At 40.5% G+C, this 27,938-nt stretch overlaps 1 protein-coding gene across 6 annotated transcripts in view; it reads left to right on the top strand.

Moving 5' to 3' along the window:
• The window catches only part of LOC126481610 (uncharacterized), a 146,041-nt gene extending 118,426 nt beyond the window's left edge, over positions 1-27,615 (top strand). For all 6 annotated transcript variants that reach the window (XM_050105484.1, XM_050105488.1, XM_050105485.1 and 3 more), the window contains one exon: positions 25,317-27,615. In XM_050105484.1, the coding sequence (XP_049961441.1) occupies positions 25,317-25,481 (165 nt within the window). In that variant the 3' untranslated portion in view covers positions 25,482-27,615. The remainder of the gene's footprint in view (positions 1-25,316) is intronic.
• Positions 27,616-27,938: the final 323 nt, after the last annotated feature.

Below are 27,938 nucleotides of genomic sequence, written 5' to 3'. Positions count from 1 at the left end.
TAATGGACATCACTATGGGGGTCAGACATGGGGATCCAAGGGACGTGCAGCATGTCCCACATGTCGCCCGACTGTTCCACTGCCGTGATATGCCCTGTTATTGCCCTCATTGAGATTGACTCATCACACGTGGTCAGATGGGAGATAATTTCAGGTTGTGGAAGGTAGCAAAAGACTTTCCACAAGACAAATCGAAAGGCCTCCCCAGTTTGCCTGACAAACAGATTTCAGAGGCTGACAAAGATCCTGATCCAGCTGACCTGCAGGGTCTGGGCATTCACAGAGGGTTGGGTTATTGATAGTTGAGAACTCTAATGTTAGGTGTGTGGTACAGCTCCTTAGGGATGTGGCTGCCAAGGAAAAGAAGAAATCCAGTGTGCACTCTGTGTTCACTGGAGACAGTCATCCCAGATGTCGAATGGGTTCTTCCAGGTGCAATGAAGAGCACAGGGTCAATTCAGATCAGAAGAGTTTCTCTCTGGTTGCTGGCAGCTGACTAAAGTGGTAAAGACAATCAGTCTTGCTTCCAAAATGAAGGCAGAGCTGACCACCTGCAGTGTCATTGACAGGATTGACTGTGGACATTTGGTACATAATTGAGTGGAGCATTTGTATCAGAGGCTGGGATAGTTCTGTGACTGTGTATATTGCAGATTCCTTGAGTTGTATCATAGTGTGGAGAGTTGCCAGGATCTGCTTAATACATCAGGTGGCCTCTATGCACTGGGGGCAGCTGCATGGTTAGTGGGGGCTGTGTGGATTGGACAGGGTGGTCAGATTTAAAAGAACAGAAAATCTCTGAGCTTGGCAATGGTTTTCAGATGCTAAAAACTGATGCTTTTAATATAGCCCATAACAAAATTCTGTCTTGAAATAAGTTGGAAAATCCAGAGATTATGGTCATGTGTGAAGTACTAGTGGCAAGTCAGTCAATAGGTTCATTGCCTGAAACCAACAGTAATGATACTGATGACAGTACCACTAAACTGGAGTTCCTAAACATGGTTTTCCCTAATTCCTTCATCAAAGTAGATGCAGTAAACAACATCTGAATCAAGAGCAGCTACCAACATGAGTAATTTAGAAGTAGATACCTTTGGTGTAACAAAGCAACTTAAGTCATCTAATCAAGGCAAGTCTTCTGTACTGGAATGTGTACCAGTTAAGTTCCTTTTGTACTACACTAATGAAATATTCATGTTTAGCAGCTGGTTAAGACAGAAGATCTGTATCCAAAGATTGGAAAGTTGCACGAGTCACACCAATACACAAGAAATAAAATAAAAGTAATGCACTGTGTTATGGGCCTATATCAACAACATTGATTTGTAGCAGGATTCTGGAATATGTACTATGTTCCAGTGTTATGAGATACCTTGGGTGGGGGAGTGGGGATATTGGCACCAATTCAGAAAATATTGTTCTAATGAAACACAGCTGGCTCTTTATTCTGTAGTGTAGTGTAGTGTAGTGTAGTGTTGCTGCAAAATCCTGTAGCAATTTTCTCTTGTGTTGGAATGTATAAGGCTTAATTAATTGATATCTTTTATGTGCAGCACTGTGTCACCAGTAGAACACCACAAACCATAAATATAGCTTTTCTCCTTTCTCTGACTAATTTGTCTGATTTGAATGCTTATATTTTGATTATCTTGTATCTTGAAGGAGATCTACATCTACATCTACATTTATACTCCGCAAGCCACCCAACGGTGTGTGGCGGAGGGCACTTTACGTGCCACTGTCATTACCTCCCTTTCCTGTTCCAGTCGCGTATGGTTCGCGGGAAGAACGACTGTCTGAAAGCCTCCGTGCGCGCTCTAATCTCTCTAATTTTACATTCGTGATCTCCTCGGGAGGTATAAGTAGGGGGAAGCAATATATTCGATATCTCATCCAGAAACGCACCCTCTCGAAACCTGGCGAGCAAGCTACACCGCGATGCAGAGCGCCTCTCTAGCAGAGTCTGCCACTTGAGTTTATTAAACATCTCCGTAACACTATCACGGTTACCAAATAACCCTGTGACGAAACGCGCCGCTCTTCTTTGGATCTTCTCTATCTCCTCCGTCAGACCGATCTGGTACGGATCCCACACTGATGAGCAATACTCAAGTATAGGTCGAACGAGTGTTTTGTAAGCCACCTCCTTTGTTGATGGACTACATTTTCTAAGCACTCTCCCAATGAATCTCAACCTGGTATCCGCCTTACCAACAATTAATTTTATATGATCATTCCACTTCAAATCATTCCGCACGCATACTCCCAGATATTTTACAGAAGTAACTGCTACCAGTGTTTGTTCCGCTATCATATAATCATACAATAAAGGATCCTTCTTTCTATGTATTCTCAATACATTACATTTGTCTATGTTAAGGGTCAGTTGCCATTCCCTGCACCAAGTGCCTATCCGCTGCAGATCTTCCTGCATTTCGCTACAATTTTCTAATGCTGCAACTTCTCTATATACTACAGCATCATCCGCGAAAAGCCGCATGGAACTTCTGACACTATCTACTAGGTCATTTATATATATTGTGAAAAGCAATGGTCCCATAACACTCCCCTGTGGCACGCCAGAGGTTACTTAAACGTCTGTAGACGTCTCTCCATTGATAACAACATGCTGTGTTCTGTTTGCTAAAAACTCTTCAATCCAGCCACACAGCTGGTCTGATATTCCGTAGGCTCTTACTTTGTTTATCAGGCAACAGTGCGGAACTGTATCGAACGCCTTCCGGAAGTCGAAAAATAGCATCTACCTGGGAGCCTGTATCTAATATTTTCTGGGTCTCATGAACAAAGGTACCATAAAGATACCATACCATACCATACCATACCATAAAGATTTGCTTAACTTGAAAACTTACTACTTCAAATGCTCATATCAGCTACGCAGAACCATATCAGAATTCCTTCTCTCAATTAAAGTGACAGGGATATTATTTCATAGCCTGTTATTAGCAATATTTTGTAAATAATCATTAATATATTTTTCTTTTTTAATGTATTTTTTTTCTTTTTTGTAGATACTACAGATTAGCATGATTTTAATCTTGAAGTGCAGGGTGATATTAATTAAAGCTCCAGTTTCAAAACGCTGCTCAAAATGACATCAAATTTGAACATATTGAAGGAGGCCAAAACAAAATGGAAATAAAAGAAATTAATGAAAATTTTCCCTCTAGATGGCACTGTAAGTGTCTTGAAGTAAATGGGGTCAGCTACAGATGACGGATGAGTCGCACTACAATGGCTGTGGGTTGCACATTCAACAGTTACGCCACTGTTAGTTAGGTAAACCCATCTTACTACATCAGATGGGCATGGTTTTTAACTGTCCTGCAGCCAAAAACTACACAAAAAGTGTGAATGAAATCTGGTTTTAACTGTCACGAGACTGCCACTAGACTTGTTCAGTATTGCTGTCCACAGTCTTCTGCCCCAAGTCAAAATTGAGAAACAGTGTGTTCCGCAAGGGATCAGAGTGGTAATTTTATGTGGACAGCAGTAGAGGATGTTTCATAGAATTTTAAGCACCATGCTCACAGGCATTCCAAAGTTCGGGCAGTTCTCCATGCACAACATGGGTGCACACCAGCACTTGACCTCTTCTGCAGTGCTGTAGGGACATCATCTACTGACATCAGATCCATCATTTTTCTCCCACTGCCACATTGCACTTCAAAAGAACCTGTCTTTCTGAATTTCATAATCATTTTCTCCAGAGCCTTTGGAGACAACGGACCAATGCCTTTTTTCATCCCCGTGGGTGTACAGAACTTCTGCAGAGCTTTATTAGAAGCATGTGATTCTGCATTGAAACAGTTACGCCAAGCATCTCAGACACAAACTGAGAAATAGCTGTGTACTTTGCATCCTTCGCCATACGTATTCTGCCACATACAGCACCATCTAGGTTTTTAAATTCTCCCCTCCCCCAAATAACATTTCTGCCTTCTTCAGTAATATTATGTTGAAATTTGACATCATTGGTTAGTTTGTTTCAGCATGGAACGTTAATAATTAATCACCCTGTATATCACAACTCCAAAATATATTCCACTCAGTAATAATGTTCTCTGAGCAAGATTTTTTTGCATCAGTATAAACACATTAACATAAAATAACCATTGGTCTATGGATTCAGTACAGTCCTGATACAGACTTCATGAGAAACTCTTAAGAACTCAATATGTTATGTGTGGTGTCTGTTCTTTTTGACATGTCTGAAAGAAAAGACACTATTTTGATCTTTTAGCCAATATGAGTTAAGACACAAAGAAATTATGTACATTGGTTGCGAGTGGACGTTGATACATAGTTATCAGGAGACCCAGATTCAAATCCCAATCCAGCAAAAATTTTCCACTTTCCTCTTTGATTTCAATCGACACCTACTCACAACTAATGTCTGTAATTCCTTTGAGGTGTGTGTGTGTGTGTGTGTGTGTGTGTGTGTGTGGTGAGATGGCCACCGATCTTATGAGTGCAGGTGCACACAGGCTCAAACTCTTACAGGCATTGGCAAATACTGTGAGTAATGAGGATAATAGGCAAGGGATAAGTTGAGAATCTGGATCTGACAGGAGAAGTGCTAGGTTAGTCCGTGCAGTTGTGATGACCACTGTGTCTGGATAGCTTAGTGGTCAGAACAACTGCCTAGTAATTAGGAGACCCAAGTTCGAATCCTGGTCTGGCACAAATTTTCAACTTCCACCTTTGATTTCAATCAGTGCCTGCTCACAGCCTATGTTTGTAATTCCATTGTGTCATAACTCACCATAGACTAACACAATTTTCATTACAGAATCATTATCAATTTAATACACTATATACAGTGCTGAACTTGACAAAGGAATTGCAAACTTCTCCTAACTGCTGGCCATCAGCAGATATCTTGTAGATTTGCACTACTGCATGCCATGTCAGTATGTAATAGTGGGACTGAATTGTTATGAACTTGTGCATTCTATGTGAAACCAACAAAAAACACACATTTCTTTAATACCTTGAGAAACACTTAATAATATATGTTCAGATAACTGTTGTGTGGGTGGGAAAAGATGGCGGCGTTTTAATTAAATGATTGGGAACACTTCATATATTTCCCCCAAACTGAGCAACATCGGGAGTCAAGATCAAAACATAACTAATAGCTTAATGCCACTCTATTAGTGCCCATTGTTCACTTAAAATGTAATATTTTGTTTGTTAAGTGACTGACTGAAATATTTAAATAGCTTTAGGGTTATAATCCCATTAAAACACTTTGCATGTACGACAAAACAAACATTATTCCCTAACAAAATGGTTTTGTAGGGAAATTTACAGTACGTGCTCACCAGTTTTCAACTTTTTGGTAATTAATAACAATTGTACCCTCATAATAAAACACGAACAAATCTAAGATCTGAAGGTATTTGATTTTTTTTTTAATTGTAATGTGAAAAGCATGAACAGAGTGTGCATGAGACATGCATAATATGTTTTTACATATTCACAAATCCAAAAAGACATGAAATTCCTAGTTCTTCTATAAATGTTAAGCCAACCCTTGTGTTATGGTTGCTCATTATTTTTTCTACACTTTGTTAATAGTTATGTAAGTTCTGGTTGTGTACAGATTTCAAGAATAATACAGGGTGATTCAAAAAGAAAGAACATATTTCAGTTTCTTATGACAGAGAAACTGAAATATATAGAACCACATTCTGCATGTCACTGGGTAGAGGAACTTTCAAAGTTTTACATTCACACAAATACTATACCATACACTCAGCATGAGTACCATGTGTTGCTCAAGAAGCATTGAAACAGTAGTCTGTTTCATTCCACATGTGAATCAATAGGTCCCTATTTATTGAATTGACAGCTTCACAGTTTGATTTCTCAGAGCGTGAAGAGTAGGTACCATAGGTGGGACAAAGACTCTGTATTCTATGTACCCTGACAGAAAAAAATTGCAAGGTGTGAGATCTGGTGATCTGGGAGGCAAAAACAATGAACAAGATTTTTTTTGTCCACCTCTTTCAATCCAACAATGTGGGATGGTGGTGTTAAGATAACATCCCACCTCAAGACAGAAGTGAGATTCGGTATCAACGTGCATAAAAATGAAATCATTGGTATCTTCAACAAGTTGGGAAACAACCAGTTTTGCACCCTGCCCATGACATTACAGGTACAATTTCCTCCACAAACAGGAAAGGTCCATAAACTTTGTGAACATAAACGGTGCAAAACACATTCAGTTTCGGTGAGTCTCTTTTATGTTTAACGATGACGCCAGGATTTTGTGCCATCCAGATTCTCAAGGCATTAAAGATAAGGTATTAAAGAAATGTGTGTTTTTTGTTGGTTTCACATAGAATGCACAAGTTCATAACAATTCAGTCCCACTATTACATACTGACATGGCACGCAGTAGTGCAAAACTGCTGATGGCCAGCACTTAGGAGAAGTTTGCAATTCCTTTGTCAAGTTCATCACTATATATAGTGTATTAAATTGATAATGATTCTGTAATGAAAATTGTATTAGTCTATGGTGCGTTATGACACAATGGAATTACAAACATAGGCTGGCAGTTTACTTTACCCAGTAGATGAAACGTTGATTTTTCTGAAAAGATGACTCATTCAGGAAGTGTCTGCTACCATATCCTGGAGAACTGAAATGTAAACTTCATTCTTTCTGTTATGATTCAGTGGGACACAATTACTGCAGTAACTGCAACTTGTAAGGCTTCATATGCAGGTATTGTTTCAGGACGTGTTTGCCTGAAGAAGTTGAAGCTCCTGGCCCACCCATCTTGTAGACTTCAGAGGGCTCCATGTAAATGCATCTCAGATATGTAGGACATTTTCATCAGACATGCATGGCCAACCAGTGCTCTTCCCTTCACATGTCCAACCAGCCTCTAAGAATTTTATATGCCCGTTATAAATCTGCTTGTGCAAATGTGGCTTCTTGCTAAATTACCATTGAAATGTACGTTGCACTTGAACAATAGGTTGACTTAGTGCAAATTCCAACACACAAAATGATTTATCTTGTTACCAAAGGAAAGGGCTTCTAGATACTCTACATAAAAGTTAAACAACACTTTGCACTGTATGTACTGATTTTCTATTGTCTCGTTACACACACCCTAACATCATAGGAAGTACCAATTTATGCATCAGCATTCTTTAAACTAGAGTAAAAATTATTCCTTAAATTAACCATATTCTGTAACTACATCATTTGACTGGAACAGTTTTGCCTTCGCTTCAGGTGTATGAAATGTCTAACACTAAATCTTCACTTGTAAATAGGATACAGTCATTATTACTGTTTTGTAGGTGGATTGATTGCAAGCAGAGTCAGAAACTATTACAGACAGAAGAAATATCACATATCTTTTTAGTTTAGAAACATGGAAAAGTGTTCTGTTGAGGTTAAATCATATTCTGCTTCCTAGCATCTATGCCAGAGTACCAAGAAGTGGACAGATGCATGATTAACCAGACAGCATATCGTATTAACCAGAGATTAGTATTACTGTGAGTGATCAGACCGGTTACAAACTGAGGATACTTGGTTTCTTTGTGGACATAGACACCTCACCTGATCTGCAGTATTCCTTTGCAACACTGGGTACTTGTGACCCAGAAAGGTTATGATACAACTTAATTCCTGTTTTGAAGGTACAAATTAAAGGTACTAATTAGTCATGCCTTCCAGTAATAACAGGACATAGTACTCAGGTTCTAAGAGGTATAAGCCACATATATAGTGAGTTACATGAGAGTTACTTCTACATTCATATGTAAGTATATATGTGTTGAACAGGGAACCTAATGGAACAACACTGGCTCATAATTAGCACTAACACTTTCCAGCAGAACAGCATGGACTTCAATGAGAAATTGCTTCCACACAAATTTCAGTTTGGAGTTTACACTCTGGCTACAAAGTACCCAATATAATAGGAAATGGCTTGTGTAGTCAGCTAGCATTAACCTTCCACCTCCCTTGAGCCTCTGTATTACAGCTAGAACACTACATGTCCAGTAAATCCATGAACTATTTGGCTAATGTAGACGAATGAGTACTGATATAAAAATTACACATATTTTTCTTAAATTGTTCATCCTGAGACCTACTGAACTATAACAGTTCATCTATTTTTTCCCTCAGTAACCACTCCTTTCTTATACATCTACATCTACATCTACATCTACATTGATACTCCGCAAGCCACCCAACGGTGTGTGGCGGAGGGCACTTTACGTGCCACTGTCATTACCTCCCTTTCCTGTTCCAGTCGCGTATGGTTCGCGGGAAGAACGACTGTCTGAAAGCCTCCGTGCGCGCTCTAATCTCTCTAATTTTACATTCGTGATCTCCTCGGGAGGTATAAGTAGGGGGAAGCAATATATTCGATACCTCATCCAGAAACGCACCCTCTCGAAACCTGGACAGCAAGCTACACCGCGATGCAGAGCGCCTCTCTTGCAGAGCCTGCCACTTGAGTTTATTAAACATCTCCGTAACGCTATCACGGTTACCAAATAACCCGGTGACGAAACGCGCCGCTCTTCTTTGGATCTTTTCTATCTCCTCCGTCAACCCGACCTTCCAAAACAAGACAACAGCAGGTCTTGCCATACCTTTAATTAATTGTGGTAATGAAATACAGGGTTCCTGTACACATTACCCAATTGTGTGTGTAACCTGACCTCGGATGGAAGTAGAATCGGTATTGCAGGTTATCTCCCCTTAACAGAATTCTGACCATTGTTAGTCTCTTGTCCCTTGTGATGCGTCAAACTCTTCTCCTCACTTGAACATCAGTTCCCATTCTGTTCACTTATTACATCTCTTTCAAAACCAGAGGAGGCCAGTATGCTATTCCCCTACCAAATAACTTGTGAAAGATGTAAATAATTCCAAAAACAACCCCTCCCCACTTAAAATTAACAGCCAGTAAGGTAACCGATTTCTTTGTGGAGAAGAATGTAAACAGGCACCTCACAATATAAAATATTTCTTTACATTTCATTGATTTACAGACTATTGGATTTCAATGGCGGTCATTTTGTGTTAAAGAATAATTTCCACTGTACTTCATGATACCTTTACGCATTTGAGACAGCGTACAATTTTTCAATAGCTGAGCTTGCTGGATCTTGTTACAAGATGTTAAGTGAGGAATTTGCCATTTCCAAAGATCCTTGGTATAGATCAAAAAATTCCCCACTTCTTTATTAAATTTTGAACTTTGCCCTTGTATCTGTATTGTAATCTTATCCCAATTTGGAATTGATCTTCCTTGGCTGATTCATTATATTTCCTTGATCTACTTTCAGCACTCCTTTTTAAATTATCTTCTATTATCGATAGGTTAGTATTTATCTTCATACCATTCACTGTAGGCAGTGATAATATTGAAAGTAGCAGCTCTTATAATTTCCAAAGGAACCAATCCTGCATTTAAATAAGGCATTTCTTGTAAAATAGTCCATCCACCTAGTGTGTCTACATCTGCATGTACATACATACTCTGCAAGCCACCATATGGTGCATGGCAGATGGTATGCTGTACCGCTATTATTTATTTCCTTTCCTGTTCTGCCTCCATATGAGCCCAAATTTCTGATGTCTTATCTTTGTGGTCCTGGTATGAATTGTATGTTAGCAGCAATAGAACTGTTCTGCAGTCAGCTTCAAATGCTGGTTCTCTAAATTTTCTCAACAGTGTTGCTCGAGAAGAACATTGCCTTCCCTCCAGTGATTCCCATTTGAGTTCCCAGAGCATCTCTGTAACATGTTGTTCAAACCTACTAGTAATAAATCTAGCAGCCCCCACGTCTGAAATGCTTCAGTGTCTTCCTTTAATTCGACCTCGTATGGATCCCAAACACTTGAGTAGTACTCAAGAATAAGTCGCACATGTGTCCTATCTGCAGTCTCCTTAACAGATGAACTGTACTTTCCCAAAATTCTCCCAATAAATAAAAGTTGACAATTCACCTTCCATACCACATTACTTAGATGCTTGTTCCATTTCACATCACTTTGCAACATTACACTCAGATATTTAAACGATGTGACTGCATCAAGCAGGACACTACTACTGCTGCATCCAAACATTAAGGGTTTGTTTGTCCATTCATGTGCATTAGCTTAAATTTTTCTTTGTTTAGAGCTAGCTGCCATTCATCAAGCGGCGTGTCGGGGTTTAATTTCTCAAGTGTCCATTCAGCGTCGTCACTGTGCAGGCTGCAAATTAAAATTCACCTACCTCAGAACGGCATCTGCTCAATGTCCCTTCACTAAGCAATGTAGATACTTACAAGATGATGTAAAAGCCGTGTTGATAAAAAACCTCACCTAATATCTACAATTACTGAGGCCGCACAACTCAAATTATGAGAGAAAGTTCTGTAGAAATACTGTCATCCAATTTTATCGGGCAGTAAGAAAATGGATTGGCTTCTGGGAAATAATGTCCAAAATTTCCACACAGTAATATTTTTTTGTCCTTGTTAACCAAAGAAAAGGTACTGTTCAGTCCACGTTTAAACTATTGGCTATTTCCTTCCATTTCACGATTCATACACAGATTTCACATGCACAGCAGCCAGAAATCTGTCCAAACCCGACCCGAATTAAACAACGTTTTCACAGTCATTAATTTCACCACTAATATGAGTTATTACATTCGGTCCTTCTTGTCAATTTCTAAAAAAAGAAACTGCTCGCCAAGAATGCTCAGTAGTTGAATACTGAAAAAAGCCACGTGGATACTATGAAGGCCAATATTTCACATGTGAATATCTGTCCATAGCTCACCAATTACTCAAACAGTAAGTAATTCTTCATATTACACATTATTTTTACTGCCACTAGTAATATGACCGTCCGCGTTCAAAGCTAGTGAGCGACTTCCTTCTTCCAGCCTCATTCCCAGAATAATTATCAGGTAACGAGCGGGAACCGTCTCAATTCTGGTTGGCTGACCTTACTGACTGCCAATCAGAATACTCGCTCGTGGTCATACTTGTGCCAAAACTGGTCTGCACCAATCCTTATACACAGACGCATTTGCGTCAATCTGACATACAAATATTATAGTAATGCTTTATAAATGAAAACTAAAAGACAATAATTCTGGAAATATTCTTTAGATACAGATTTTACTCCATCTGACTTTCTGGCTGTTCTGTTACAATAACAATCACACCTAGATATATGTCATCAACAAATTGGGTAAATCACCTAGGACCATTTCCCCCACGACAGGCTTGTGTAACTCTTGCACATTACTTAAGACGGTATATGATGCAATATTGAAATTTGACTAATGTCCCACATACCCACTCTCATTTTCTCACAGGCTCATATAACACATAATAAAATAGATATTGATTTTAATAGTTCTTTCTGAAGTTATTCTAGATTTCATATTACGAAAATGAAAGGTATTTGAAATTTTTAAATTAAATTTCAATTAAATAATTCTGTACTCTGATACTTCAGGTGAGTATTTCAATTGACAACTAAAAACAAATCATAAATGTTCCCAGGTGAATTTCCTTTCTTAAGTGTGGTTTTCCTAACTTTAAAGTAAATTTTTCCAACACCAAAAATATGCCCGCTAGAAAGCTGAAATTTTCACACCATCTTTCTATTAATAACAAAGTGCAGTATACAAATTTTGAAAGCGATTACACAAAAACTACTTTCCTTTTATTTAGATTCTTATAGCTCGTGAATGTACGTGTTCGGTAAGAGACATTGAATAGCTTTCCCATTGCAGGCAGTGACAGATGCACATGTCTCCCAGATAGGCCGCTATATGTCATCCCCTGAAGTTACATACAGCAAGCTATACTAAAACAAACGTTCGCTCGGAACAACTTGTGACACTACAACCACACTAGCTAGGAATTTTGTCTAAGTTATCTTGTGTCCTCCTTCACTCACTCAGTTTTGACCCATTCCCATACACCACAGCATCATCAGCAAACACTCGCAAGTTGCTGCCCATCCTGTCTGCTAGATCATTTAGGTGTATAGAAAATAATTGTGGTCCTATCACACTTCCCTAGGGCACTCCTGATGATACCCTTGTCTCTGATGAATACTCACTATCAAGAACAACATACTGGGTTCTATTACGTAAGAAGTCTCCCCTAACAGTAAGCATGACTGAATTTACCCAGTTCTTCCATTATTCTTATGACTGAATTACTCTGTGGATGATATTTTGTGATCATTACATGTTTTACACTGTATCTTTCTAATAAACTTTTAATACATCCACTTCAAAATTATCTTCCATTGTCATACAAAAGGTGGTTGGGATGTTTGGTGTCAGTAAAATAATCTTTTTGTAGACACCTGGAGACACTTCCAGCTCTCTCTCTTTGTGGTAGATATGATCAAACTTATAACAGTATTTCCCCCTGTGGGTCCAGGGGTTAGAATAGGCCTGAAGTACTCCTGCATGTCATAAGAGGCAACTAAAAGAAGTCTCACACATTTCGGCCCTTTGTGATGGTTCCCTGTAGGGTTTGACATCCATTTTTTAAAATTTTCCCGAAGAGCGAGCGAATTGGGAAATGGTGCCTTACATGGTGCATAGTGTCCATCATACGCTGAGACCTCTTACATCCTTTACGTAGATCTGCACTTCCGCTCATTCTCCAGCTGTTGGGCGAGGTCACCCTCCTGGGTGTGTTTTCCTCCATCCTCTGTGCAGTATTGCTTTCTGCACTGTCGACGATAATGGACTTTTTAGCTCGTTTGCACCTGATATCCAGCATGATAGCCAGTCCATAGTGGTGGGGCCGCCATTTATCCTGTTGGTTGTAGCCCCCTGACCACACAGGGATCGCTCTGCTGATGCCTACGCCATTAACTCCCCATGTATGCCAAGGAGTAGTGCCTGTCACCCTGGGGCATTGGGACTCCCAGCAATGACCATCCTGCCAGGTGGCCTTTGCTGCGGTTGGGTGGCGCCTATGGGGAAGGCCCCTGGCCAGAATGGGTGGCATCAGGACGGGTGACACGCCGTGGAGCCAATGCTAAGAAATACAACCCCAAATTGTGTCCACCCCCTTCCCTGGCCACGCTATGGGAGGAATGCCAGGCTAAGGATGGCAGCGAAGCTTATTCACCCTGGCACATTGTATATACGAGAGTTGATGGAGAATCTTTCTTGTCAATGAAACCTTAGTTTTTTGTGGGGCATTTAGATGACAAGTTTGAGGAGGTGGAGGGCTTGTCCAAAGTGCGATCAGGGTCGGTCTTGATCAAAACAGCATCCTCTGCCCTGTCATGGACACTATTCGCCTGTGACAAGCTGGGGGATGTTTGTGTTTCCATCACGCCCCATAAGAGCTTAAATGTGGTCCAGGGTATCATGTTTGACAGGGACCTTTTGCAGTCTGACAATGAGCTGCACGCCACTTTCGAGCGGCGAGGTGTCCATTTCGTCCGGCGTGTCCACTGGAGTCCGAGAGGTAATCAGGTTGCCACTGGTGCCTTCATCTTGAACTTCGAGGGAGACACATTCCTCGAGAAGGTCAAGGTGATGGTCTACCACTGTGACGTAAAGCCATATATCCCTCCCTCAATGCGCTGCTTTAAGTGCTGGAAGTTCAGCCATATGTCTTCCCACTGTACTTCCAGCGTCACCTGTTGGGATTGTGGATGTCCTTCACATCCCAATACTCCCTGTGCCCCACATCCCATCTGTGCCAACTGCGGAGAGCACCATTTGCCTTGCTCGCCAGACTGCATGATTCTCCAGAAAGAAAGAAAGAAAAATAATGGAATACAAGACCCTGGACTGACTGACCTACACTGAGACTAAGAGAAAATATGAGAGGCTACATCCTGTGCATATGACATCAACCTACACCGCTGCTACGACAACGGTTCTACCATCTTTCATTCCACCAACTACAGTTGGCTCTCAGAGCTGTCAGACTCCCCCTGTGCCCTTGATGATGGGGCCACTTCCCTCCCTGATGCTCCTGTGCAACCTACTTCTGGAGCAACACCCACCCCCCGCCCCGCAAGTTTTCTTCGCCTTCTCTCGCCAGGAAGGGATCCCTTGGGTTAGTCCCTCCTCAGGTTCCTACCAGTGGCAAATTTGGCACCTGCCAGTGGCTGAAGCAACCACGGGTATCTGGTCATAGGGCTTCACAGCCCTCCTCAGGCCCTGAGACTGAACCAATTAAGCCCTCCCAGCCGGACAAAGCTAAGGAGCAGGAAGAGAAACCTAAAAAGAAAAAGACCCCGAAGAATCAAGACATTGCAGTGACACACACACCACCTGTACCTACAAGCTCTGTGTTTGTGGTAGAGGGGGAGATTCTGGCATCCACTGAGGACCTCCATCTCGCTGAGCCCTCAAACACAATGGATGTCGATCGCACAGGTACTCATCTGGTGGCAGCAGGTGACCCTGAGGCGTAGACTGCCTTATTGAGTGTTTCATGCCTTCTCAGTCTCATGGTCACGTAATCCTCCAGTGGAATCGCGGCGGTTTTTTCCACCACCTGGCTGAGCTACAGCAACTGTTAAGCTTTACACCTGCTTTCTACATTGTCCTCCAGGAACCCTGGTTCCCGGCAATGCGGACCCCTGCCCTCCACAGCTATAAGGGATATTACAGGAACCGTAGTTACTATAATACAGTGTCAGCTGGAGTTTGCATCTATGTCCTGAAATCAGTATGTAGTGAACCTGTGCCCCTTCAAATCCCTCTCGAAGCTCTGGCTGTCAGGATAATGACGACACAGGAAATAACTGTCTGCAATGTATATCTTCCTCCAGATGGTGCAGTACCCCTGAACGTATTGGCTGCATTGATTGATCAACTCCCTAAACCTTTCCTACTTTTGGGAGATTTTAATGCGCATAACCCCTTGTGGGGTGGTGCCATGCTTACTGGCCGAGGTAAGGAGGTCGCAAATTTACTGTCACAACTCGACCTCTGCTCCTTAAATGCAGGTGCTAGCACACAATTCATTGTGGCACATGCCACGTATTCAGCTATTGATCCCTCAGTTTGCAGCTCTAGCCATCTCCCGTCTATCCACTGGAGAGCACAAGACAATTTGTGTGGTAGTGGCCACTTCCCCTTCTTCCTGTCACTCCCCTGGCATCATTCCCACAGATGCCTACCCAGATGGGCTTCAAACAAGGCAGACTGAGAAGCCTTCACCTCTGCTGTCACTGTTGGATCTCCCTCACATGGTGCCATCGATGTTGTCATTGAGCAGGTCACTATAACGATCATTTCTGCGGTGGAAAACGCAATCCCTCATTCTTTAGGGTGCCCCCTTGGTGGTCTCCGGAAGTCGCTGAGGCAATTAAAGAGTGTCGGCTAGCTCTACAGTGACACAAGCGTCACCCTTCCCTAGAGCACCTAACAGCCTTTAAGTGGCTCCGTGCCTGCGTTTGCCAGCTTATAAAACGACAGAAACAGGAGTGTTGAAAGAGGTGTATGTTGACCATTGGGTGCTGTACGTCACCTTCCCAACTCTGGACAAAGATAAGATGTGTTTGTGGTTACCAGACCCCAACAGGTGTTACTGGCATTAACATCAATGGCGTGTTATATACCGATGCAAACACAATTGCTGAGCACTTTGCTGAGGACTATGCTCAAGCCTCTGCGTAGGAGAATTACCCCCTAGCCTTTCGCACCCTCAAATGGCGGATGGAAAGGAAAGTCCTCTCATTGACGACACGCCACAGTGAATCCTATAACGCCACATTTACAGAGTGAGAGCTCCTCAGCGCTCTTGCACATTGCCCCAACACAGCTCGTGGGCTGGATCGGATACACAGTCAGATGATTAAACATATCTCGTCTGACTACAAGCGACATCTTGCCATCTGCAACTGGATCTGGTGCGATGGCGTCTTCCCCTCACAGTGGTGGGAGAGCTCCATCATTCTGGTCTCAACAGCGGTCAAAACCCGCTTGATGTGGATAGCTACCGGCCCCTCAGCCTCACCAACTTTATTTGGAAGCTGCTGGAATGTAAGGTACGTTGGCGGCTGGGTTTGGTCCTGGAGTCACGTGGCCTACTGGCTCCATGTCAGGGTGGCTTCTGTGATGGTCGCTCTACCGCTGATAACCTCGTGTCCCTTGAGTCTGCCATCCGAACAGTCTTTTCCAGACGCCAACATCTGGTTGCCATCTTCTTTGACTTGTGTAAAGCATACAACATGACCTGACGACATCATATCCTTACCACATTGCATGAGTGGGTTTCTGGGGCCTGCTCCCGATTTTTATCCAAAACTTCCTGTCGCCCCGTGCTTCCCATGTCCAAGTCAGTGCCTCCCATAGTTCCCCCCATATTCAGGAGAATGACATTCTGCAAGGCTCTGTATTGAGTGTCTGTCAATTTTTAGTGGCTATTAATGGTCTAGCAGCAGCTGTAGGGCCATTGGTCTCACCATCTTGGTATGCGGATGACTTGTGCATTTCATACTGCTCCTCCAGCACTGGTGTTACTGAGAGGCACCTACAGGGAGCCACTCACAAGGTGCAATCATGGGCTCCAGCCCACGTCTTCCAGTTTTCAGCCGTGAAGTCGTGTGTCATGCATTTATGTCGGCATCGCACCGCTCATCCAGAACCAGAGCTTTAGGTAATGATGATCCACTCACTGTAGTGGAGACATATCTATTTTTCGGACTGGTTTTTGACGCCCAGTTGATTTGGCTATCTCATCTTCGTCAGCTTAAGCGGAAGTGCTGGCAGCACCTCAGTGCCATCGACTGCCTGAATAACACCAACTGTGGTGCAGATCGCTCTACGCTGCTGCAGCTCTACAGAGCCCTTTTTCAATCTCGCATTGACTATGGGAGTCTGGTTTACAGTTCGGCTCCACTCTCAGCGTTGCGTTTACTCGACCCAGTGCACCACTATGGCGTTCTCCTAGCGATGGTAGCTTTTACAACGAGTTCGGTGTCCAGTGTCATGGTGGAGGCCGGAGTTCCTCCATTGAAGTTTAGGTGTGCACAACTGCTTGCCAGTTACGTTGCATACGTTCATAGTTCTCCTGCGCATCCGAATTACCGTCTCCTTTTCCCAACCACGGCGGTTCATCTCCCACATCGGCGGCTTAGGTCAGGGCTTACAATTGCAGTTTGCTTCCGTTCCCGTTACTACCTTTCCTCGAGGTCCATTCATGTGCACCTCCATGGTGTACACCTAGGCCGCACATTCTTCTGGACCTTTCACATGGCCCTAAGGACTCCATTAACCCTGCAGCTTTCTGCTGTAACTTCCTCTCAATTTTCGATATGTACCGGGGCCTTGAAGTGGTTCACACAGACGGCTCAATGCCTGATGGTCATGTAAGCTTTGCGTATCCTCATGGAAGACATATTGAACAGCACTCTTTGCCAGATGGCTGCAGTGTTTTCACTGCAGAGCTGGCGGCCATATCTCGTGCTCTTGAGCACATCCCCTCATGCCCTGGTGAGCCATTTCTCCTCAGTACTGACTCCTTGAACAGCCTACAAGCTATTGACCTGTGCTACTCTCGCCATCCTTCGGTAGCGCCCATCCAGGAGTCCATCTATGCCCTTGAACGGTCTCGTCGTTCATGGAGTTTGTGTGGACCCCAGGACATGTCGAAATCCCAGGCAACGAACTTGCTGACAGGCTGGCCAAACAGGCTACGCGGAAACTGCTTCTAGAGATGGGCATCTCCAAAACTGATATGCATTTTGTCTTACACCGCAGGGTTTTTTGGCTTTGGGAGACGGAATGGCATAACAGTACGTACATCAAACTGCGTGTCATTAAGGAGACTACGAATGTGTGGAAGTCTTCCATGCGGTCCTCTCACAGGGAATCAGTTGTCCTCTGCCGGGTCTGCAGTGGCCATATGTGGCTAACACATGGTTACCTACACCTCGGTGTCGCTGTGACTGACATATGACGGTCATCCACCTTTTGCTGGACTGCCCACTTTTAGCCGCTCTGCGGCGGACTTACAACTTCACAGCACCCTACCTTCGGTGTTGGGCAACAGTGCCTCAACAGCAGCTTTAGTTTTACGTTTTATTCGTGAGGATGGGTTTTATCATTAGTTCTTAGTTTTAGCACATGTCCTTTGTCCCTCTGTGTCCTCCACCCTAGTGCTTTTAGAGTGGAGGTTTTAATGTGTTGCTGAGTGGCTGGCTTTTCCTTTTTGTTCTCATGGTCAGCCAGCCATGGTAATCTGCTCCCTTGTTCTGATCTCTTCTACATGTTTCTTGCGTCTCACTATGGTTTTCTTGTTCGATTTTGTCCATTTTAGTGTTTGTTGCTCTTCTATCATTCTTGTGGTTTTCTCATTTTTTCCAGCTGTGTTTTTTACATCTCGATTACTTTAATTGGAACGAGGAACCAATGACCTAGCAGTTTGGTCCCTCCCCTCTTCTTTTAAACTAACCGATAAGCTCAGAACAGTATTCAGTTACTACAAATATATACACCATTCCACCTCCTTTAGATAATGGCCTGTATAAATCGACTGCTAGCAGATCCCATAACCCCATTGGGATTATTGTATATGCTTTATGTTTTACTATTGAAGAAGTTTCTTTTATCCTTTAATGTATCTGACAAGAGTGAATGACATTTCTTACTAATCTTCCCATATTCTTGAAATAATGGTGTTTAATCATATGCTGTATACATTTCCTAAGTACAAAGTGTTCATACCCTTGGTGAATGTACTCGATTAACTTATTCATTACAAAATTCATACACAAGTTCGCTATATAGCGGTTTGAATAGTACCACACCAGTATGTTATTACATTACGTATTAACCATTTACTAGTTTTATCGTTGGGTAAAGTGTTTCCTTGAATAAACCGAATAATTTCATTTAACACGGAGTCCATCATCTGTTTCTTCATAGCTGTGTAAGCAAGGTTTCTTATGCCCTTGTTATGATTCAAATTATTTGTGAAGCCTGACATTATCAGGAAAGGAGATGGCAGTCTTAATGTAATTTATTACAATTAAAAACCTAAATTAAATTCTAAGGTTTCTGCTAGAGCCAAATGGACCATATGGATACTAAAAACCCACAGGTAACCTGCAGGAGTCATCAGGTAATACATTTTGATGCCCTGTATATATTTAACCTCAGAATCAAATTCCCTTGGAAATAATACCCATCTCATGAACATGTGGTTAAGTAGTTTCCTGTTCATGAATAAGGTGAGGGCCTGGCGATCAGAACATATAGTACAGCTTTATTGTCAGCCAGGAGAAATCTGAATTGCTTAGAACTCCAGAGAACTGCTTCTCTCAGTCATTGGTTCATTAGTGTCATGTTTGTTTAATATCTGACTAGCAAAATCTGTGCTATGGTTGTTGTCCTTTGCATTATCTGATTCATCCTGGAAAAGATCTCACATGCTAATCCATAATGTGAAGCATTAGTTGAAACAAATACTTCATCCATGTTGTCATGGTACAATACCTTTGCATTCAAAATATCCTCCTTGATTTGGTCAAAAACCTCGCCCCAGTGCCATTAGGAATTCGTTTTTAGTAAGATCAGTAACTATTTTTGGATGGAGGCAGGGGGGGGGGGGGGGGTTAAGAACATTTAGTTGCCTATACTCTCTGAGGATCAGGTCAGACGTCTCTTCCATCTGTGATGTGTGCGGAAATTTAACATCTTCTGAAGGGGGGATATATACAGTTTTATTGTGTAACTGATCCGTTTGAATCTATCAAACACTTCTTGTAATAAATCTATGTGATCAGTCCACATTGGCGAAATAATATCAACAGCATCTAGAATAATCTTTTGTTACAGAGAGCTGCCTAATATCAAATGTAAAACTTGCATGAATTTGGATACTGACACATTTAAACTGAAAGGTAACACCTTAAATTGATAAGATGTCTCTTCGAAAAGAAAAGCTATGTAGGGTCTTTATTCAGGATAGTGTAACACTTGTCAATAACTGTCAGTTACATTCATACTGCTCATATATTTTGCACCATTCAGCCTGACCAGTACTGCTCCCATAGGAATGGCCTGTTCCTTTCCATTTCTACTACTTGATTTAACATTCTCATGTCCAAACCAATCGTACCCCTGAATTGGTTTTTAAACCACTAGCAAATGGTTACTGTACCCACTTTGTGACTTTTCTGTTATTCCTTGTTGTAACATTTTCTCAATTTCAACAGCTGCAGATTCCTTTATTGATATTGGTGTAGGCTATGACTTTTTGAAAAATGGTTCATTGTCTTTAATCTTGGTTTATGCTCATATCCTACTGTCTGGTCTAGTTTGAACATTTCCAATAGCAAAATTGAAAGTGATTATTTTGACTTATGTTTTTTCTTGAATTTCATAACATTTGCTTCATATATCAGCACAGGTTCATGATTGTTGCAGAAAGATATTGGTTTCACCTAATGTTCAGTGCCAATACAAGTAATATAAGTTGCAGGTGTTAAATTCATTGTTGAAAGATTTATTACATATTTTCCAAGTGATTATCATTTGAATAAACAATGACAGATGCTGTGCAACATGTGTGTAATACAAAACCAACTTTTAGATCTCAGTTCCTGCCAAGTTATGACTTCCAACTACTAACCAAGAAGTACAAAGATAATATGTGTAACAATGGGGGTCTTTCATGTAGCAAATGAGTTATTTATTGATAATCTTTTTTGAAGTTATTTTGAAATGCTGCTTTTTTTTTGTTCATGTTACTTTCTGTTCTGGCACTGTTTTCCCCCTCTGCTCTGTGTACATCATTCTCTTCCACCATTGAGTTACACACTATTATATATTTAAATAAACTCTGTACAGTCTTATTATCGAGCTTCAATTACTGCCCCCAGATACATGTTACAGACCCATGTTTGTGAGTCTGTCTTACAGGTAGTGGCAGAGCTTTTTCGTGGTATTGCAAGAAACAGCAAATTTGGCGTTACTGGCATGGTGTTGGCGTGGCACGATGGAACAGTCTATGCATCAGTGCTTGAAGTTGTCTGGAAGGGACAATTGGGTGGTGTGGAAATTCCTTACGGAAGTGATATTCAGAAGAAAAGGTTTTAGACGGCGTAGCTATTAAGCCTTCAAAGGAGAAAGAAGCTGAGGAAGAAACATGGCTGGAAGAGGACACAAAAGCACAGGAACTTATTGTGTTTTGGATGGAGATTAGCACCACTCACACACCTACTGTCATGTACGAGGAAGGTTCCACTGTGAACATCCATCTACTTCAGCAAAAGTTTTTCTCTCTTCAATTTGATGAGAAGTTGGTGGTTATAGTTATGTCAAAAATGGAAGAAATCAGCACTTAAATTGAAACAAGCAGGTGAACCTCTTTCAGACAAAATGATGGTAATCGAGGTGTTGATGTTATTGCCTGAGGAATATAAACATTTCTGTTCAGCATGGCGGGAGCCCATCCACTTCAAGGAGCAAATGCTATGTGCTAAATCAAACTGCTCTAAGTCCTGTCAGAGATAAAACTCCTTCTGAAGCCTTTTACGGCATAGAATAACCCTTAGAAGATTCGAAAATGTTTGGGGGCTTTTATGTCTGTCCTTGTACCCAAAGAAGAGAGACTGAAACTGGATCTCACAGAGAGAATTAAGGTACATTAAGATGTAGCTTTCTTGCTGCCAGCAGTATCTGAAATTAAGAAGAAAACTGATGTCACTATAATAGAATCAGATACTATTTGTTGTGAAGATAGACCAAATTTCAAAATCAGATGGGCAGAAAGAAGTAGAAATGTTTATTGAGGTTGTAGGAGGAAACATAAGTCAACTTAGAGAAGAACAAGAAATCAGTGATGATAGAGAAGACCGAGAAGATTCTTTTGATGATTTAGAGGAAAATATAGGTGATGTGGATGAGAGACGATACAATTTGAGAAACAGGAGGAATATTAAAATCTGAATTATTTAGGAGTTGATGAGTTGGGCGTGTTGAGAACAGGGAATGGTGATGACCCCAGCACTGCACTGAAGTGATGTCTTATAGTGATGCTGAAAATTGGAAGAATGTCATAGAAAGAGAGCTGCAAGTCCTGGAAGAAAATAATACATGAGATTGTTTATTTAAGCCAAATGATTGTAAATTTTTTGACACAAAGTGGATATTTAGATGAAAATGATATGAGAAAGGTAAATGTTGTCTTGTATAAAGCTCGTCTCGTAGCTAAAGGTTTCCTGCAAAGATTGACTTATTCAGAAATATATGGACCAGTACCAGAATTAACTTTGGTGAGACTTTTCCTCGTTTTCTGTAATGAGACTAACTTGCTCAAAACAGTCAGTTTGTCTGGTTTGACATGCAGTTTGTGCTCTATGAGCAACCAAATTATGTTCACATACAATAGAAGAAGCATATTCATGATGGCAACAGCCTAATTAACCAGATGTGTAGCAGTGACTTACCCAGGTTCAGATGCAATAATAGATGCAAGTGGCGAGAGGCATGCAAATTACCAGCAAGTTTGCAGTCCAAAATTTTTATAATTCCTGACTTTTCTTCAAAAACATTGATGTCAATAAAGACTGCAACTAATTGCTGTTGTGAGGCCTAAAGTGGTTATGTTTGTTAATCTTGGAACTGATTGCCTGCATCAAATCTATGGAGCTTACTCCATCAGCATTTTGTCATGGCTCATACTTGGTACCAACCACACTCTCTTAAATTTACTTCTAAAGTTTATTGGCAACTGAAGGCTATTTTATTAAGTTAGCCACCACTTCGGGTCCTGCAACACACATTATGTCCTCCTTCCACAGAAATCCATCCATAAAACTGAACGCACCACCAATCCAGGCAGTGCAAGAATAGCTTGCTCCATGCCATCCACCTTTGCATCACATACTGGTAATCTTAAAATCTTCCTATGCCTGTTGATATTTCCATGGAATATGCATCTGTGTCTATTACCTTTTCAGCAGGGATCGCTGTGATAAGGATAGCAACTCACAAACATTTCGTTACTGCTTCAGTTCCTCCTTTACATTGGTGAACCAGTTGTTGAACAAACTTATTCTTCCGTTTGTAATGCATAAACTGCACATTTTTGTTACTGCTCCTTGGAACACCACTGCCGTCTTCCTTGGAAGGCTTGCAGCCTATTTTCGTCACCTATGTTTCTGTCTGTTTGTCTAGGCCATTGCTGGTAATTTGCATGCCTCTCGCCACTTGCATCTATTATTGCGTCTGAACCTGGGTAAGTCACTGCTACACATCTGGTTAATTAGGCTGTTGCCATCATGAATATGCTTCTTCTATTGTATGTGAACATAATTTGGTTGCTCATAGAGCGTATATCTTCCTGTAATAATTCCAGGACGTCAGTCATGGTAAGAAACTCCTTGATAACATAGTTGGGTATAGTCAACAGTTTTTCTCAGGATTCTGAGGGTTATTTATTTCACAATGTGTGGAAATACAGCAGCTAGTTTTACAAAATAAAAATCGCTATACTTCCACCACCGCAAGTAAAAGAGTGAGAATGAATTACTCAACTAAAAGAGTAAATAGCTAATAATCTGAAATACGAGGGCATCTACTTTACACACCTGCATACTGCCTTAAAATAAGATAAAAGGAAAAACATCCTTGAGCAGTATTGTAAGTGGTTTTCATTAACACAATCTCATTGTGTTTGATAATACATTTTTAGACCAAGCACAAAGGAATTACCTGAATGAGACAGAAATCTGTAGATGTGATGTACATGTACAGGCAATAAAATCGTCACAATTTCACAAAAATTGTATAATTTGTTCAAGAGAAAGAGCTCACAATTTGAGCAAGTCAGTAATGCATTGGGCCACCTCTGGCACTTATGTGAGCAGTTATTTGACATGGCATTGGTTGATAAAGTTGTTGAACATTCTGCTGAAGGATATGGTGCCGAATTCTGTCTAACTGGCATGTTAGATAATCAAAATCCCCAGATGGTTAGAGATCACTGCCCAGAATACTCCAAATGTTCTCAGTTGGTGAAGAGATCCAGCGATGTTGCTGGCCAAAGTAGTGTTTGGCAAGCATGAAGACAGGCAGTAGAAACTCTCACCCCATGCAGTTGGGCATTATCTTGCTGAAGTTTAAGCTCAGGCTGGCTTGCCATGAAGGACAGCAAAACATGGCATAGAATATTGTTGACCTACTGCTGTGGTGTAAGAATACCATGGATTACAACCAGAGATGTCCTGCAATGAAAAGAAATGGCACACTACACCATCACTCTTGATTGTCAGGCCATGTATCCCACCTGCAGCATCCTTACGCCACAGCAGTATGTCAACGATATTCTGCATCCATTTTGTTTTCCTTTCTATTCATGGGAAGCTATTTGGGGCTCGCATTGCCCACCTGCATACAGTGAGAGACTCTACTGCCTGTCTTCATGCTTACCAAACCCTACCAGCATGGTCACTGGTATCTCTCCCCAATTGAGACTGTTTGGAGCATTTTGGGTAGGGCCCTCCAACTACCTCAGGATTTAGACAATTGTAATGTGCCATCTGGACAGGATTTGGCACGATATCCGTCAGTACATCCAACAACTGTATCAGCCAATGCCAAATGCCAAGCTGAACAACTGCTTGCCCTGGAGACAGACAAACGTGATATTGACTTGCTTAATTTGTGAAGCTCTTTCTCTTGAACAAATCATCAAATTTTTCTGAAATTCTAATAATTTGTTTATCTGTACATGTACAGTACATATTTCAATTTCAGTCCTATTTGGATAATTCCTTTTTGCTGTACCTTTTTTTCCTTTATATACAAAATGTAAGTTGCTTAGTGAGCCTTGTCGCACTGTTGTGCTGTATACAAATGGTAATATGTGCTCATCTAATTCATACATATCCACATGTACCACTACTCATGTTGCTGTACACATAGTAATTGAAAAAATAATAATGTGGAAATGTCTACGACAAATCTGAGATTTTCTTTGTGTAATAAGCACAAATTAATAATTCTCTCAGAAATATAAAAAATGTTTTTTATTTTTGAAGGCTCTTTTGCTGTCCTCAGTCTCCAAATTTGTCTTTACATCTTTCAGTCTGTGGTTGCATGTGAATGCATGATAGAGGAATGGATAAAATTTTGCAAATTGTAATGCTTTTAAAGTCATGCATATTGTGGAGTAAGTTTCAGTAAATAACTAATTTCATTATGTATTTTTTAAATATTGTGCAATGATTTCTTTTACTGTAGTTGTTTTCTATGCACAAGTTAATTATTGAACTATGGTTGTTTTCAGATTCCTGCTGTTCAAAAGAACATAATACAGGCAGGAGACAGTTGTAAAGACAAATACCATGGCCGCATTCTAACCCAACTAGGTGCTTTCAGGAAGCAGTTACAGTTAGACCAACTGAGAATGGAAGAAAAGGTCAAGATTGTGAGAACACAGTCTGATGCTTAAAAGCAAAATAAATTTTTGTTTGTTATGGAATGCTTTATTTATCTTGCACAAAAAAGTTTAAGACCAAAGAAAAATCCTTTAGTATGCACTATAACTACTGATTTAGAATTTAAATATGCCCCCTAATGTAAATGCTTCTACTTCTTTATGACTGACAGTTGTAAGATTTTTCAAAAGGCGTATTTAAATAGGCCTACTATTTTGTATTTCTGGTTCCATTCTTCCTATTCCCATCCTGAGTGATATGTTATTTTAAATGTGTTTATGTGTGTTGTTATAAATGTAACTGTTAATGCTGGTTGTTACGCTAAGGCTATGAGATATATAATTACTTTGATATTATGACTGTGGAAATTCTGGTATGAAATGATTGGGCTTGATTCTTTAAGATTATGTGTGAATGGGAACGGACACATTGCATGCAGGTACTTCACTAATTGTAGTTGTAGATAAGTATAGTTCTTGCCTTCATTGCTTATGAAAACTATTACAGTAGTCAACGTGACAGTCAATTTTTCTTTGTGTTATTGCAGTCTTCACACTGTATCTGCGTATTCATGTGATATTGTCTGCTGATAGGTGTTCTAGACAACTTTTGCCTGATAAGAAGTGGTATTATCTAATATTTCATAAGAAATTTTTTCTGTATTTATTTCTGTGATCTCTGCTGATTTTTGAAGAGACATTTGGCAATGTCTTGCACCAAGAAAACTTTTTACTGAAATTAGTAAAAACTGACAAGGGGCTAATTAAGTGCATAGAATAGTTTTAAAGTGAATGACCATCATTAACAGCAAGGAGTGATGATAAAATTCGGAGTATTATACCTTGACCATGACCATTTATCAGTTCAGCCATACAACTGTGGCACAGGAATATTGAAGGAAATCAGTCTTCTGCACTATGTTTGTGAGCTCATAGTACTGCCCCAACCTTTCATTCAGGATATCTGCCTTTTCTGTGGAGGATATGAAGTGACAGAAATTGTGTTTTGTCATTGTTGTTCTCCTCATACCTATGTAGTTACTTGGAGTATGCTGTCATTGTGTCCTGCCTTCCACCCTTTTCCACATTTCTCTTCCTTTTTCTCGTATTTCAAAGAAGCTGAATGACATGGTATAGTGATTCATATCTGTTATTAGTGTTCCAGATACAAATGATATAAATTTTCTGTCGTTTCCCCAGATTGCATAAATAAATGACAGCATGGGTCCTTTGAAAAGGACATGGCCAATATCCTTTCTTAATAAGAGTTTCTGCTCCATCTCTTCCTCTGTCTTCCTTTCCTTCAAAGAAAGACAATTTGATTCCTAAATTCAATGTATCTCAGCTCTACAGTGACTCCTTAATTTAATTTGAGGTCCAGGATTTCAATTATTTATGTTGAAATCATTTAACAGTATCAGAAAAGTGTCTCTGCATTTGTGAATGATATAATGTAGATTTGTAATGTAAGTGAAACATTTTGTGCTGAAATTCATTTAAGAGTCCATTCTGTTAGAAACATATACATATTACTGTAAACATTTTCTGTCAAGTGTTTGGAAATTTTAAAAATATGGACATGCAGTAAAATAATAAATATGAAGCCACGTGTTATTTCTGTTCAGGATGTAAGGTGATGGACATTGTTTTGTCAGTGTTGTTCTCCTCATATCTATGAAGTTACTTTGAGTATGACAATGTTGTGTCCTATCTTCCAGTTTGCTAACATTTCTCACATTTCTGTTTCTGGTTTGTACCTTTGAAAAAACTTTGCTGGTGAACTGAGGTATTATGATGTGAAAACACACTGGTATTTGATATCTGTTTTCTTGAAAGATTGGTGTACACCTACCACTTTGTGCCATTTGTAATATTTTTTGTGCATTGGATTTACAACAGTCATCTCATAAATAATTGCTAGGCACTATGTGTTCTTTGCCAATTCCTTCATATTTTCAAACACTAGTGTTACAATTTTAGTACATATGTGTATTTGTGGAAAGCTGTGGTGCCCTTACAACAAGAGTTTGTACCTTACACTTTTTCATTGTTTTGTATATATAATAATTATTAACTACAAATGAAATATATTTATATGACTGTAAGTAGCCCCCTATTATTTTAAATATGATGTGTTCTTCCAAACAAGTCCATTTTCTCTCTCTCTCTCTCTCTCTCTCTCTCTCTCTCTCTCTCTCTCTTTCTCTCTCTCTCAGTGTAATGTAAATATTGAAGTTGTTGTATGTGTATTTTTATTTACATCCTGTTAAATGTAATCTTGTACCTGGAGGAATAGTAATGCAGACAAATGAGTTACATGTTATGTCAAATATTTTATGTATGGTGAGAGATTTTGAGACACAGAATCATCTGTGTTCACAGCTGTACCATTTTATTTTCAGACAGTTACTTGCATTTTTGAGGCCTTCAAATACTCTGCTTGACACTGTGTCTTTTGTGTATTTAAAGTCC

Source organism: Schistocerca serialis, chromosome 5, assembly GCF_023864345.2.
Source record: "Schistocerca serialis cubense isolate TAMUIC-IGC-003099 chromosome 5, iqSchSeri2.2, whole genome shotgun sequence".
Lineage (NCBI taxonomy): Eukaryota > Metazoa > Arthropoda > Insecta > Orthoptera > Acrididae > Schistocerca > Schistocerca serialis.
The sequence above is the reverse complement of the archived record's forward strand: the minus strand, read 5'-3'. Positions and strand labels throughout refer to the sequence as shown.